The sequence below is a fragment of the Phaethon aethereus genome, assembly GCF_964289735.1.
Source record: "Phaethon aethereus genome assembly, chromosome: 14".
Taxonomy (NCBI): Eukaryota; Metazoa; Chordata; class Aves; order Phaethontiformes; family Phaethontidae; genus Phaethon; species Phaethon aethereus.
In genome coordinates, this window is record NC_138590.1 from 3,256,013 (window position 1) to 3,272,581 (window position 16,569).

At 43.0% G+C, this 16,569-nt stretch overlaps 1 protein-coding gene across 2 annotated transcripts; it reads right to left on the bottom strand.

The window, feature by feature from the left end:
* Positions 1-2,667: 2,667 nt before the first annotated feature.
* On the bottom strand, positions 2,668-15,622 carry GABRP (gamma-aminobutyric acid type A receptor subunit pi; the record flags this gene model as incomplete). Of its 2 annotated transcripts, none has more annotated exons than XM_082006018.1 (9): positions 2,668-2,982; positions 3,973-4,166; positions 4,681-4,833; positions 6,133-6,270; positions 8,594-8,676; positions 9,555-9,772; positions 11,807-11,874; positions 14,039-14,151; positions 15,534-15,622. In XM_082006018.1, the coding sequence occupies 9 exons, from the start codon at positions 15,587-15,589 to the stop codon at positions 2,668-2,670; spliced, it is 1,338 nt and encodes a 445-aa protein (XP_081862144.1). The 2 variants fall into 2 exon arrangements, with proteins under 2 accessions (XP_081862144.1, XP_081862143.1); XM_082006017.1 differs by having other exon boundaries at positions 14,039-14,148; positions 15,534-15,589.
* Positions 15,623-16,569: the final 947 nt, after the last annotated feature.

The following is a 16,569-nucleotide window of genomic DNA, read 5'->3' on the forward strand; positions in this document are numbered from 1 at the left end:
AACAGCAGTGCAGCTAAGATGACTTGCTTCACTGTAGGATTTATTAGCAAAGATTAGTTTTGGTCTCTCTGACATGTCTGATGTACCTGCAGTAGGATAGAGGCTAGGTGGCCTGCTTGCTTTGTCTCTTTACTTGCCATATCCAGTCCTTGCCGAGCATCAGTTGGGCCACTGAAATGGCCTTAAGACCACTCTCTGTGGACCCCACTGAGGCCAGAGTTAGTTAATAGCTTGTGTTACAGCAGGGCTATACAGTAGCCCTATATGTTTAAGAACATTGTCATAAGGCACTACATCCTGTCCCCTCCCTTCCTTCTTGAAGTTACCAATCATGTGTAAGGTGTATTAAAGTGGTGAAGTCCACTCTCTCCAGGAGAGAAAACTATAGGCAGGACCAAATAAATCAGGAGTCCATACTTCCTAAATTTTAAGGGGTTCCTGAAATAATATGTTTCCCCTGGCCAAGGCAATAGCTCTTTAAGAACATTCTCATAAGGTATCCGAAAAAACCCTCCTTCCCCTACTACCTTCTGTCCCTCCCTTCCTTCTTGAAGTTATCCAAATCAGCAATAAATGAGAATAGACAGCTGATGCTTTTCAAGACAACATGCTGTTTGCTAGGCCAGGTCAATAAAGCATTTTTCTGCACAGAGGTATAACTTGTTCCAAGACCTGAGAAACTTCCAAGCAGCAAAATTGTAACGAAAGCTGCATCTAATGAAACAAAGGCTTGAGAGTGGCAGTCTACTACAATGTGTAAAGAAATTCTTTTTGTTAACATTAACATTTGGCAGCCGGTGCAGAACACGTAAGGGTGTTTTAGTTGGGTTTTAAAGAAAGACATTGACACAGAAAGAAGGTAATGATTTTGTTTTTTTAATAGAGGATCTCTCTGGGGGTTTGTGTTCATATCGCAAACATTCACTTTATTACGTTTTATGGAATGGACTTTAAATGCCAATATATACAAGCCAACATTTCATTATTGGAGTTTGTGTTTATTCACTTGCCATTGTCAGTCCATTCCCCTTTGCCTTCTTGAGCTGCTCTTCGTAAAAGCTATGATTTATGAATATATGGTTTAGATTCCTCACAATATAGTGTGGTGAAGTGGTTCGATAAAAAGTTATTAAAGTAAAAAAATCTATAGTTTCATGTGCTTTGCCCACCTTCTGTAGGAAACCCCAGTAAGAGACTCTCATACTAAGCAAACACTGTGTGTGTGATACTGTAATATAAGCTACATGCTGAGAGATCTTGCTCCGCCAAAACTCCTGCTGAATGGTAGCCGCTGCAGGCAATTACCATTTTGCCTACATAACTGCAGGATTACACCCTCAGAGTTATGAAAGTTGCATAGACCACAAAGGGGAGGGGGAAGGAATCTGCCATAAAGCGTTCATTTTAAAATCGGGAAATTACGACTTCCAGTAGCCTTAAGCTACATAGTACCAAATGGCATTTTGTTCTCAAACGTAAGTGTGTGTGTGCCACAGATTTAATTTATTTCTACAACAAAGCTCTCAGTCCTGCTGATTGCAGGATAAACAAAGCTGACTGGCAGTTTCCAAAGCCCACTTAGAATCTGAATTTCTACGGAAACGTAACACTGTTTCAGCCTAAAATAGCGAAAAGCTGATTTAGATCATTGTACCTCAGCCCACGCATGTGTTTTTCACCCAGCAGCACTGCTGACTTGCCGCAGCTGCGCAGCCATATAAAAGAGGGAATGACAAACTGGCCACTCTTGCATATGGCTGGCAAGAAACAAGAGCTGCTTACAGCAGTGAAAGCTGAAGGAGGCACCCTCCAGAATGAAGAATAATCTGTTTGCGAGGAAGACATGGAAGGTGGTAGAACCTGTTCGACTGCAGCACAACAGGAAAAGTGTAAAAGATGGGTTACAAAACAGTTTTGCTGCCTATATTTCATATTCCCAAATCTCTGAAAAAATGCAGCTGTATACAAATAAAAACACCTCTGTCTCAGGGATGCATAAGTTCAGCAAGTGAGGATTACCTCAGTGAGTCTGACAAGCACTAAAAGCAAGGAGGCATACTACTGCACTGACGCCAGCACCACCAAAATCACTGGTCTGGCACCACATGACTGCCGGGACAAGGAAGCACAGTGCACGGGAGCCATTCCTCTGCGCAGGACACGCTGCTGCCTTTGGGTTCTCTTACTTGAACAAAGGCACTATGGAGACAGCAACCACAGTCTCTCTGTTACTGTTATCTCTGACAAACAAAGAACAACAGCTATAATCCTACATCCTCTTGGAGATCTAAACTAGAAGGTTCCAACCTGCTTCAGGCTACCAAGATAATTTTGCCACCTGTAGCGCTCTGTGGCCTGCCACGTGCAGTCCTACATACCCCTCTCCAGCCAGGTGAGAGGCTGGATGCTGGAATGAAAAACAGGTATGAGCACAAGAGCCCAGCACAGCCACTCAGCTGAACAAGGAGTTGTCCAGAGTCAATGTTGCTAATGCTGAAGCACCGAGGCTTTGCATCTTGCATACCTGACACACTCTTTTGCTCTGTACCTCAGGAAACACAACAGAGCATTTTGTCCACGTTGGAATCACTGTGGTTAGAATACCTAGATGCCCATTGGCAAGATTCCTCTCCTGCTGAAGTAGGAGAATGAAGCAACTACTTTCTACTAAAAATATAGGTAATAAGCCCAATAAAACACATTAACCAGCATGAAAAACAAAGGGAAAAGCAGTTTGGAGTAGTGGTCTACATTGGCAGGGTTCTGAATTGTGAAATAACCAATAATCCTGTGCATTTTGTTTCTCAAGACACATTTGATTTTCTCATGAGTTTTCATGGTCAAGCCACTGCAGTTAACATTATCGCTGGAAATCTCAATGCTTGTAAAGCTGATTTTCCGTTTATAGCTGGTGATGGAGCTGTTGAGGATGTTAGTGATGTTGACTTCTTCCATTTCATTAGTAAGTTCATTTGCAGGACTCTAGGAAACAAGAGTGTACAGTTAATTTTAGGGTTTGTCTTCTCCTGCAGATGAAAAGTGCTTTAATCAATAAGGAACCCATAAGGATAAATGTAAAAGAACACAGATTCATATCTGTTCATCAAAACCTCCAATATTCAAACAAGCCTTACAGCTGCTGCCTATTTTTAGGAGTGCCTGAAGTTCCAGATATATCTGTGTTTCCACCACTGTATTTCTAGACATACTTAGAGTGAGACTCTCTCGAGAAAGATCTCAATGTCACTGAGAAACCCAACATCTGTCTCCTACAAGACATCCATCTCTTCATGTCTACACAGTAACTTAATGGCTGGGGAACACAGCGGTGAGGTGGGAAACCTCTTCTCCCTCTGACAGGATTTGGACCCTCAACGACCACTCGACTATAATTATACTTGACTGTTTAACTTCTCCCACTAAAGCAGAGCACTTTGAACAATTCACTTTCACAACCCCCCTCAGAACATTGTGGGACTGATCATTGGTACTGTCTTCAGGGAAGAAGAAGGGTTCAGCTTTCCTCTGATAGAGGAAATTACCTTCCAGATCGGTGTCCTAATCAGAGTTATTCCATAGAAGAGCAAAGAGGTGTGTTATAGTGGCTCTTCTTTGGCTGCATTTGGAAAGGAACAGAGGTGCGTCATGCTCTCCTATGAGCTCAGCTCAGGGCTGCAGACCCAGTTCTAGTGGTAGGCCAAAGTGCCTTCCTGAATGTGATCCTATGACTCCGACATGACTGTCAGCTAAGGCTGCTGCTCCTTCGGCTGGTGTGCCGAAGTCCATGTCAGAGACCCAGAGGTCTAGTGCTATTCCTGCATTTGTTGCACACAAAAATTTAGATTTAGTGACAATTAGGAGAAGCATTGTTACTGTATCCGTAACAGGAAGACCATTTGTCTTATTCAGTTAATGGAAGACATTATTGCCAGTCCAAGATAACTAGGCTTATTACGGTAGAGTAGGCTTTACCTCTTGAGGTGCTTTAGCCGCACACTTTTGTGATGAGCTGTAGTGAGCCACTGCATATTCCACAAGGGCACCAAAGATGAAGCTGAAGCAGATGCCGAGGTAAACATCAATGGCCTTAATGAAACAGTTGGTTTTTGAAAGTGAACTTCGTGAGCCGATCATCAGAGTTGTCATGGAAAGCACCGTCGTGACTCCTTGGAATGTAGAAAAGGAAAGACCTCTTGTGGACACTTTGGAAAAGGCGTGGCCTATCCTTCTGCACATGTTGCGACTCTCTATTGCCAGCCAGATAGAACACATCGCTTCCTACCAAATCCAAATCATCCATCAACTGAAATGCTTTTGTAGCACTAGCCACTAGCTTCACATAGGCTCTCCCTGCCTTTGGCAGCTTGGCTCCAACAAGCACTCGGCTATTTTATTTTTCTTGCTTTCAGTAAAAAATGTGCCCCCCCGTCCCTCACAAAGCACATCACAAAGAGCATGTGCTCTGTCCTCTCCTCTCAGCTGTGCAGGCAGGCAAGTTGTGCCAGCCACAGCACATCTTCCACGCTTCATACTGGTAACCCAGTTCTATCACAAGTGAAAGCAGAACGTGAGCAGGCCATTTATCACTGAGCAGAGAGCTCAAGAAAACTACTGTCTACCCAGCCCCCAGAGGCTCCCCTGCCTGCTTAAATCTCCTCCCTTCCTCAGGCAATAACTCACCAATGCAGGTTCTTGCAGGCACTGAGTCCAGTGTGATCCAAAAAGAAACCCAGGACAACATGACAAGCAGAGTAGAGGGCACGTAAGTCTCCAAAATGAAGTAAAGGACATTTCTCCTCAGCTCAAACTGCAGTATCAGTCGTGGATAACTGCCTGTTCACAAAAGGAGGAAACACAGTGAACGTGAGATTGCCAAGGACCCTTGAACTGAAACTGGGACAGCCCAGCACAGCCTTTTGGCTGATGTGCATCAGCAGAGCTGCACTGAATCATGGAAGGTGCATTAGTTGTAGAAGTTTGACTTCTTGCCTCTCTAACATATCCCAGATGAAAGGACACATACACGCAGCATCGCTGGACAAGAGATATCTGAAACAATCTGTGGCTTGCGAAGGAGCTCCTGAACTTAATCCACAGTGGAAATATTTTATACCAGTGTCTTACCTCAGAATAGAGGCAGGATGATGCTTTCAGCTAGTCTCTCATACTCAGCACAGCACATTTTTCCCAGTAACTGCTTTGAAGGGGCATTGCCAAGCTCAGTCTTATCTGATGGCTGAGAAATAAATAAAAGATTTTTCTCTCGATTTCAGCAGGCTCCAGCTTATGTCCCAAAGCATCTGAATATCTTATCATCACAGGGAGTTAGACCCTGTGTATTCATTAGTAATTTCTGATCTTTGATAACTGTGCCTTTTTGTGCTCAAAAAAATTCAGTCAATTTTTAAAAATCAATTTGTCGTAATACTGACATAAGGGTTCTGGGGCTGGATTGCTACTATTTTCAGGAGATATTTCTGCTGTTTAAACAATAGTTCCCTTTGAAATATAGAAACAAAACCCATGTTGTTCGTGGGCTTTGTACACTACAGTAAACAACAAAACATTGTTATTTTTAAAACCTGGTCATTCTAAGGAAGTTTTGCTCCCTTTTAGTAGTGTCTGTGATTGGAGAGAAGAGTATTTACACTGATAATGAAAAAGACATTGAATTCTGATGTACAAAGGGATCTTATTCCCTCATAGCATGATAGAATTGTAATTTACAAACAAAAGTATATTTTAAAAGTTAATTTTACTCCCAGTTACTGTAACATGGCACTCTGCAGTATTTATGGTCTGCACACCTGGGAGGAAGGGAGAGAGTTTATTCAGATATGTGTGGAGAAGGAAAGAAGTGGAGAACATTAAAAAAAACAACAACTGAAAATCCAGGAAGTGAATATAGTGCGATATAAACCCTCATCTTTCTGTGGATTTCTATCTTGCAGAATCTTCTGATTGCAGCTAGTTGGATTTTACCACCTTTTTATCTCTTTTTGTGAGATTAAGATTTGCTAAAGCCTTTGCTGGTTCAGGCTTGAGTCAAAAGATACTGGCCCATAGAAAGGAAGGGAGGTGGGAGGGGAAATACTTGAGAGCTTTTCTTGCTTTTCTGTTTCACTGCTTTACCTGTTTCCTGCTGGGACTTCGAGACCAGGGTGTAATAACGTTCCACTGTGTACTGAGAGAGCCGCAACTTTTCTATGCCATGGACAGAATCATTTCCTCTCAACCACGTGAAGATAACGTCGTTTTCGTCATATCCCCCTAAAGGGAACATAAAGACCCAAATTACCGTGGTTTAGCCAGTCAAGGCCTAGCTATTGCCCTGCCCTGTCTTCTGGGTGGGAACAGAAACACGACCTAGGCACTGCAGTCTGGACAAAGACCCTCTTAGCTGTGTCACACTATATGAGTGGATACTGGCTGTTCTTTTATTGCTGTATTTTCAGTCTGCTGGTTGAGATTTCACTAGCAACATATGCCATTGTGAATGAAGCACAACATGCAAGGCTGCCAAGAACCTACCTCGGTCATTTGCGTGAAGTATTTCTATTTTAAAATATTTTAACATCTTAAAAAGTAATATATTCCTGCCATCCACAGTCTGATTACATGCAGCAGGATAAAACTACTGCAGTGGTCAAGCCTCAAACATAGTCTTTTCTGTCATGAGAGGAGAGCAGGAGAAACACAGTGGTTAAAAAGCGCATTTCACCGAACCGTCTATTCAAGTGCTTAAAAATACCAGAAGAGGCGTTTTCAGTTAGTCAAGAGCTTGGAGCCGAGACTGCTCTGTGGTTATGAACCAGGCTCTTCTGACTCTATATGCGCTGTCCAGAAAACTTGCTCATAAAACCAGCTTTTTCTACAAATCATTCCTCCTATCCCCAAAGGCTTTAAGTTACTGAGGGCAAATCAATGCATCTGATATTTAGGTATCATCTGCCTCATAACGGTGGGACAGATGAGATCAACAATTGAAGCAGTTATCAGTAAGCTCCATATATGCTGGCTGAGTAATTGCCTCCAGGAACGCAAATGACAGCATAGCATGACCTCAGGTTGGACGGAGGGACCTCACTCTGAGGGATAAAGCTTGTACGGAGTTACCACCCTGCCATTCACTTCAAAAATTTCACTTTATTTAGGAAACAAGCCCATCAATCTCACTAATTTGATTCTTTTATTAAATGGCTTTCTCTGAGAAAATGAGTAGGGATGCTTTGATTCTGATAATAACCTGTTCATCCTGGTAGAAGAAATAAGATGCAGTTGCAGCTCTATTTTTATCTAATTGTGTTTTCTTATTAGACACAAATTACCAGAGCTTGAGTGCGATGAACTCCTAAATTAATTGTCCAGGGTATGAATCCCTGTGTGGAAGCATAAGCATGTGACTCTTCAAAGCTTCTAAGCAGTTTTATAAATTGTGGTCACTCAGGAAAATTTTATAATGATAGATTGTTGTTAATTCATCTGGCGTATATTTAAATAGCATTATTTCTGGGCACTTATCCTAATGAAATCTCCAGTGGGCAATGTGCGTGTAATTTCATTGGAATTATACAGCAACTGAGCATGATGTAGGACCCAATCACTTTTAAAACAGGACCAGCCCAAACAAGCTGTGCTTTAGCAGAAGAGGCCAATCATTATTACTTCAGGAGCTATTCTTTGTAGTAAAGTTAACCATGGTGAGCTAATATGATTTAAATGTGAAAATGATATGTGCTTCCGTAGGTGCTTTGTGCTGCAACCCTAGAAGTTGAAATCTGGTCTTTTCAGTACTGAGAGTTTAGATGTTTCTTTTTGTGACATGAAGTGGGAGATGGTTGCTTGCTTGTTGTGGAGCTTCACGGGTACAGAGCAGCAGCATTGCTCTTGCTGAGTTCCTCTGTAAAAGCCCTGTAGTATCCTAAATTTCCCTGGAGTCTTTCCCAGCCAGCTTTGCCATGGGTGAGCTTTTAATTTCATCGAGAGCAGAACTCACTGATTATTCCTTTTCTTGAGATTTCCAAGGCTGAGAGTCCTCCTGTTGACAAGGGTCCCATCATCTGCATCACTGTAACAGACAACCCTCATGGAGAAGCATATACCACACAGCTGGGTTTGCCCTTAGCTTCAGTTCATGAGTTGTAGAGGCACGTTCAACTCATATTCTAGTAAGAACCACCTTTCCCCCTGTCTTGTTACAGGGGGTTTGGGAGGTGCAACAGGTGGTGGGTACCTAAAATGGGAAAAGCTGTTCCTTGCTGTACTCCATCCCATGCACTTACCCCACAAGTTAGTTTTGAAGAAGCTGTGTGTGCAAAAAGGACCGAATTTGGAAAACCAGCTGTTATTACTTCATCCTTTCTGTGCAAAATTGAACTATCTACTCTTTAATAAAAATATGATTTATTACCACTCTTTTTATATAAATTGCACAGTGATGGGAATCCTCTAAACTGTGGATTACAACACAAGCATTAGTATTTGCAGAAATAAAAGTGTACTCCAGAAAGCCACCAAATAATCAGGATGCATAGTTACATATGAATAAACAAATTTAAACAGAAATCACTTTTTTATAGAATGTTATACTTACAGCTTTCTAGCTGCAGTCTGCATGTTTGTGTGTCCATGGGGTATTTTGACAGGTCCATGTTACAAGCAACAGTAGTAGTGATTCTGTAGGACAAGAAAGAAGTCCAAAAGTTGCAATAAAAGCAGGTAATAATATATCTGTCTTTCATAGTAAACTAGACCACAAAGACTCTGCTCTGTCATTTAGATAATTTTGACCTATGAAATGGATGGACCAGTACAATCAGAGAGAACCCTCCTTAAGAAGATACGCTGTCTGCAGCCACACTGATGGACATATGACTGAATGAGGAATTTTGCTTTGCTCTGGTGGGAGATTTTAGTGTAGATTCACATGTTTTCCAGTGCTACAGTTTGCACATATTAAGAAGTTGCCACTTGTTACCTGAGGCACAGTAACTAACTGCACATGTACTCTGGCTTGCTCTGACATGGAGGGTAAATGAGTTCGTTTACAGCAGCCTTACTTTGCAGTTACAGTAACTGGGACACAGTTACTTTGAGCTGAGAAGAGATAATGCTGTATGGATTGCTTACACAAGTACAGTGCACATTTCTGCAGTACATGTACAAATACGCTTTTTGCTAAAAAGCGGAAATCCTGGCTACATGGCACTGGATAAGCAAATAGTTTCCAACTATCTGTTAAACTGTCACCATTATGATGTCCTCCCTTGCCTCCATCTGACTCTACCTGACTTCCCCTGGGTAACACCTAAACTCATGAGCTTTCCGAGCAGGCACTGTGCTCAGAATACAGCACATATCACAATGGGGAATCCTGATCCTTGACTAGCATTTCCAGGTGGTCAGAACAGGGGCCAGTAGATCAGAAGAGTATGGTCACAGTTGGCTTGTTGACCCCAAACTCATTAACCATGACAGTTGGTATCTGCTCCTGGCCAGCATAGTCCTGGAAATCTATTCTGAACCATCAGCAGCAAAGCCAAAGGTTGATCTACCTTAAGGCATACAAGATAGTGCCATTAGAGAACAATCTTATGAGGCGGTTCCCCACAGTGACATCGTGCAGGAAGGACCTTTTTGATTCCACAATGTACGTGTCTGGTACCCAGAGCAATTCCACTAGACGAGCATCTAGCGTGAAGCTTTTGTTGCCATGGAAGACCAACCGGGGGTCTGTCCAGCGCTGCCGCAAATATATAGTGGCTGTGTAATCCTGGGAAAGAGAAGAAAACCTGTGAGGATGCGCATCCAGAACACCCACGCAGCATAGCTGTGGGTATGCCGTGTGCCACAAGAGGCAGGACACACATTTGTTTAACCTATCAAAGCTCAGCTTCAAATGCATGCAGTAAATCTGATCGATTTTCATCACAGTCTTATTCACTGTATTACATTTCTCATATACGTACACTCTAAGGTCTAGTATTTGAGGACTAAAGATTATATTTGTAGTACTTTTTTTTTTAATGAGCAATTACTGTAATTGAAATTTTTGTGCTCATTTTTCAGGTAAGAAAAAGAGATGGGAGTGCACACATAGGGTGACTCAGCAAGTCACTGCCGTTAAAAATCAGTCATTGTCTAGAGTTGGAATATTACACGCATCCTATAAACATGATCATGGAAAAGACAATGGTACTTTGGAGAAAAAAGGTGAGCAAATCCAACCTCTTATATCACTGGGGTCTTAAAAAAAACCCCAAACAAATGAAAAAACAAAACTTGTAGCATCTTTTTTAATAGGAGTGTTGAATCTAAGGACATTAGGATTAACTTGACCTTAGCCTGCCAAAAATCTCCCTACAGTGACTGGAGTATTTTTGCAGGCCCCATCATAAAAGAATAAACAATACTCAGCTCTAAAGATAATTCTTTACTGAGCCTTCTGGTCTGACATGGGGCACTGTTGTCCTATTTCACTTCCTTCCTTATCGATGAAGTAAATGCAACCAGTAATGCCTTTTATTTTCAAAACATGTCACAGACAGACTGCTACTGATGATTGTGTTAACAGCATCAAGTCACTATGTTTTATCGCAGATATGCCGCTGGTCTGTGGAGGATGAAGGAGGAGTTCTGTTTCATTTGATCTATAATTTCTAAAATGCTTTAAGAGAAAAGGTCTAAGTAAATAGTGGGTATTAGCAGTTAAGCTTTTGCAACTTCTAAAATTTTACTCTCAGCCAGTGACAGAGGAAAAAAATGTCAAATAATGCACCGTTATAATTCGCTATATTGAAAGCTGTAAAGTGATGAAAGTGAAGAATCCTAGTTGATTTCCAGCTTTTATCGAGCCACAGAGTAAGCCTCTGCAATGCTTTCCATGTGGTCAGAGCAATTTAGATGGATCACCAAGAAGAAAAACTCCAGAACAGGCTATTTTACAAGGTCCTTTAATTAAGTTCAAAGTGTGTGAATAATTGATTTTGTTGGTTCTGCTCCTTCCCAAAATGAATAGCTTTATCAAAATTACAGTATTTTATTTAGTGACCTTGTTTAATTTGTTGGGGAGAGAAAAAAAAAAAGAGTCAGTGCTGTTCTTGAAAATGCTGAAACTAAGTGTTGAAATTTTTCCTGACTGAACTTTGGACTGTTTGAACTGAAACTATTTGCTGAATTTACCCAAGTTGCCCATAGTTTTGGTCAACCTAAAACAGGATTTTTCAGCAGTCAGGGTTTGAAATCCAGCTGTTACCAGAAGCGTAGGGAACCAGACTCATCAGTCATGGGAACATGTTCTCTGTATATTTGAAAATTTTTATTATTTTTTTCTTGGGATGACCAGTCCTTTGAGCCTCAGACCGTGCTGCAGCTCAAAACCTCATTTCTCCTCCTTGTGAAGAAACCCCGTCTCTGTCTTCAGTCAGCACCAGCATGTCCAACAGAGGCCATGCCTACCCTACACAGAGGGCTCCTACACCATAGAAGGGTAAGGGAGAGGAAACGCAGGGTTGATTTTTTTCTGTTTACAAGGGGCCCGATTTCCAGGAGGTGCTGAGTTTTTGACCAGTATGACCTTTGGAGCCATCTCTATTTACTTACAAGCCCACATTACTGTGGCATCTACATAGTCTGCAGTCCTAAATGAGCTCTATTCTTACCACACCTCTGAAAGTGGTCAACAGACACAGAAAAGAAAAGCAGCTTGAATACGACAGTTTCTGTGCTAAACACACAGGGATATATGACAAGTCTCTCAAGCAGATCCTACTCTTATCTCATATAAAATAAAAATTCTTTCACTTACCATGTCACTCTCAGATATACTAGAAATACTTGCAATGTCCAGACTCATTGCAATTTGAACAGGTCCTCCTGTGGAGGGAAAGAAAAGCTTAAGCAGGGAGAAGGAAGAATGAAAGGCACAATAAAGCTGCTCAAGATGCTGTGCAGCCGGGGCACTGCTCACAGTGTCCCATGCACACAACGCTCTCTCTAAAACCACTGAAGCCCAAAGGGTTAGACACAGTTTTGGAGGATTAGACTCACAACTGATGTCGTGATGCTCTGTTAGGGAGCTGGAGTTCTGTGTTTGGTAGTGGTAGCAAAGGGCAAATATCCACCAACACTAGCTATGAAGATCAGCAGTTCTTATCTAAGCAGCATTTCAGCGGCATTTACCGACAGGGAGCCAGGGCCAGTTTATCCCTCGTTACCCAGCGCACAACACCTGCACAGCGGCAAGAACAGTAAACTATGTACAGAGCAGTTCTCACATGCAGCTCTTGGAGGACTCTCCGCAAGCAGGTAGCAATCGGCATCCCCGTTCCTCAGAGCGGAAAAACCGCGGCAGAGAAACTCAGTGATTCCCGAGACCAAGCACTGGGTTGCAAACTAGTTGCAAAGGCAATATCCTTTGCCTCTTTTTATTTACTCTATTACTGTTCTAGTTACAAACAGATTTTGAGCATCAGGTCCCGGATCTGGGTAGCCCCCCATTTTCTAGCACTGGGGCTCGGCAGCCACCACGAGAGGGCGGCTCCTCCCCAGGAAACGTGGGAGCGGGGCGCTGGCGAGGGCTCGCCGGGTCCCGCCGGCACCGGCAGCGGCTTCCGAAGCAGACAACTACTGCAGAGCGGAAAGACGCAAACTTCCTCTCAGGTTGTGCCCGGTTTGGCTAATCCCCAGGATGAATTTGGGGCTCGGCGCTTTCCAAGGCAGCCCTCTCTGCCTAGATGACAACACAGCAATGCCTTTCCTCGTGGGGCTTGCTGAAACTCCTTTTTGTCATCCAAATCACACTTGGGAAAGTCCAAGGGACACAGTTTCTAAATCGCCTTCCAGGTGGTTTTGGTGGTTTTTCTTTGTTTTAAACTGTTCCACAATCCAAAATATATTTCATCCACAAAAATACATATTTTAAAAAATAGCTGTCATTCACGTCCTCCATCTTGCTTTTAGGTATTTAAACACTTAAAGCCCACTCAAATTAATGACCAGAGGGTCAATCTGTGAGGACCCAGGGCCTCTGGAGGAGGTCAAACCAGAATCCTAAGCATTTTTGTTTAACATTTATGGCTCTGGTAGGCATAAACTAGTGCAGATGCAGTTAATCTCCATTATGGAATTCAGAAGCATCTGTTCACTGATGTAACAGGATCTAGAGGAGCTTTTCTGTTCCTGCAAGAAATCAAACATTCCAGCATAACAAGCAGGTAAATTCTGTATTGTCCCAGAAATTTATCACCATGGTCAGAAAAAGAAGCAGCTCAAAGCTGCCAGTAGCAGAGGGTCAGTCTGCAGGAGCTGCGCTGGGAAACATCCGAGTCCTGGTGACAACTGATGGGGAATTTTTCTGTTGAGCATAGTTTCATTAATAGGTTCTGGCAGAAAAGCAAAATTGATATAAATAAAAACTTTCATAGCTGTGTTTTAAACTTGCATTGATATTTTTCAGGTGCTGAATGTCATTCTGAGAAACATGTCCCTCTGAATGGTTACAGCACTCACCTGGAAGGTGGGAGACCTGACACCCAGATTGGACAACAGGTAAGCTCCTAAATACCTGACCGTCCTTCAGGGGCTGTCTACTCCCTGAAGTTTCATGAGGGTTTAAAGCAGGTTTAATTTGTGTCTTAGTGTAAAGTCAATATTTCTGGCAAGGAGAATTGCTGCAATCTACTAAATACATGAACAAAAATAAAGCAGAAAACCATGATGGTCACATTCTAGACAAAAGCATGTACAATTAGAGCAGAATTTGATTACTCTGTCAGGTCTTTCATGGAGGTATTGAAGCTTCTAAATTCCCTATTCTTAACCTCATAGATGGGCGTGTTCTCATGCCCCACACGTGCATGCACAATCTGTTCAAGACAACACTGGATGCTCAGGAGGGCAGCCGTGGCTACTAGCTAATTTAAAAGGAACACAACCTTTTAAACTGGGGCATCCTAAAGACAGACTTAAGCATGCTCTCCCCTCCACACAAGCCTTATAGACTGCTCTTCACACGGTCAAATGTGTGCAGCCAACATACCACCGAAGTACGGCCTGAGGTATTTGTTGTATCCCATGGTGAGGTTCTCAAATCCAGGGAGGGATGTTGTGTCACGGCCGTGCAAGTTGGATACATGACCCAGGGAGCACCTCCTGGGGACACAAATATGTCCTGTTACATGTGGCCAGGTGTGCTGGGCACATCTGGCGTGCAGCTGCAGCTGTGTTTCCAGCTTGTACTCAAACAAGCAAACTGCATAAAAACAAGTAGATCATTGAAACCATGAGCACTTACTCACGTTGCTTATCTTGGCTGAATAACTGGCACCTAGAAAAGGTGCAGATTACCTCGAAAACATCAAATTACCTTGAAAACCTGATAGCTACAGGTTTGCACACACGGTAGTTTAAGGATATTCTTAAAATATCCCAGACAAATCAGGCAAGATCTATGTATCACAAGTTTTAATAATAACCTGCAATCTCCCCGTTCCCACTCCTCCTCCTCCAGTCTATACAAGGAACAGGCATTTCTATTTTCCTCCTGCTTATGACAGCCTGAGACAAATCTTACTGGCCAACAGCTCCTCCTCCCTAATTGCTAGTCCCCTAAAGATGCTCTCACTCTCATCGGTTAGTGTCAGGCAGGTCCCTGCGGCAACTGTCGGGAGTAAAGCCTCTGCGCACACCGGAAGGGAACAGGTAGAGCACCGAGCACTTCACAGACACCAACAAAGCTTTGCTGGCTGAACCACCCCTAGCTGCTGTGCATACAGAGGTTCAACTCTAATTTACAATGTCAAAATTAATGTTTTGTGGGTGGACAATAAAGCTGGTACCCGGCCTTGTGAGGCTCATGGATCTGTACCATCACATAGGCAGCTAGAGAGACAGGGGTTTTGGACTGTAAAAGGTAAGTTTTATGGTGCAGTGGCCCTGTATGGTCATGTGCTCACTTAATCAAAGTGTAAATGAACATATCGTTGAGAGTTTGTCATTGCTTTGTGGGGCTGAAGGGGGTGAAAGGCAGCGCTTCTGCCTCTCCCCAGAGTCTGCGCAGTAGGGAGCTGAGCAACGTAGTTACTCAAAGCTGTGATGCATTTATTTATTTCTGTTCCCTTTAAAGCTGGGTTAGTAGTCCTTGGAGCTTTGCTGCAAATTTTAGACCAAAAAGGACCTTACAGCAGAACTAAACCAGTTAGTGCATAAGCATAAACATAAACCATTCAAGAAGTGTCAGACTCGCAGTTCCGGGGATGGTAGTAACACAGCTGGGAGTCCTGTGGGGTGCATTGCCAGTGAAAACTGCTAACTACTCTGGTCCTGAAGAGGAAATAAAGAATTGCACTGTTAATGTACATACTGTGTTTTGGGGACCTATGCAGGTTGCTCTCTTCCATGCCACATTCATCACTGTACCCAGCTTTCTTTGGGTGGGCTGGATAATCAGAAGCATAGTTTCCTTTTGACCCACATTATTTATATGAAATATAATTCAGGTATTCCCTGTAAAACAAAACAAACACTCCACTTACCTTTGGGATGGAAGGAAAAGCCACAAACTGAAGAAGCAAAAACATCTGCAGAACATCTCTGGAGATTATTTCTGTATTTGTTCTGCTTGTCTGTGAAGCAGAAAAGAAAGGCAAAGTTTTGAGGTATAAGAAAAACTATTTCAAGGGAGGGAGATGGGGAGAAGAAATCCTTCACAGTTAGAATCACAGGCTGTGTGATGTTTAACATGCCCAACACATAGTGGTTCCTGCTCTTTTTTCTAGCTTGTGTCATTTTTCAGCACTGTGCCATCTTAACACTTTCCACATAAAAGGCACTGGTGACTACTCAGGTCCTGAAGTCCTTGACAGGGTCACCAAATTTTAGCTGCCACTTTGTTTTAGCATGGGGTGGCGATTAGCTGATGTTGAGAATGGCATCACAGGATGGGATTTATTAAACAGAAAAACGCTTAGACAGTTCATACAGGCAGTCAGACTCTGAAGGCAAGTGACATCCTGCCCACGAGTAACAGATTTAGCATCTTTTAGTCCAGGGCTCCACTGATCAGCTACACAGAAATACTGTAGCTCTGCGCTCCATTAGCTTGTACCTGGGATAGACCCATGCTATTAATAGTAATGTTGGCAAGTCACTCAGCATGCAGTACAGGATGAAATCATTCCACTTTAAATGGGTTTCGTTGACTTTTCTGGGAGTGGAACCAAATCTTGGCTTCTGGCCCAAGACTCCCACGGGCTTGTGCTGGCCTTGGAGCAGGCACCACAACGGGCAACTCTTAACCGTGCACTGCTCCGCTCTGCATTTTTGCTCGTTGCCTGAAACACTGCACCAGTTGCACACCTTTTCTTGAGCGTACGGATGGCGCTCCCTCTGCCACGCACCTACTGTGTCTTGCTACAGCAAGCTGCTGCAGGATGGGCTGGTGAGGACGACTGCCACAGCTCCCAAGGGGAGGTCATTACTCAGCCATCATTAGTTTGAGCTGGAAGCACAGTGCTGCTCGACCTGCTTCGCTACAGTATTGGAAGTGTACCCTGTGTGTCAGAGTTTTCC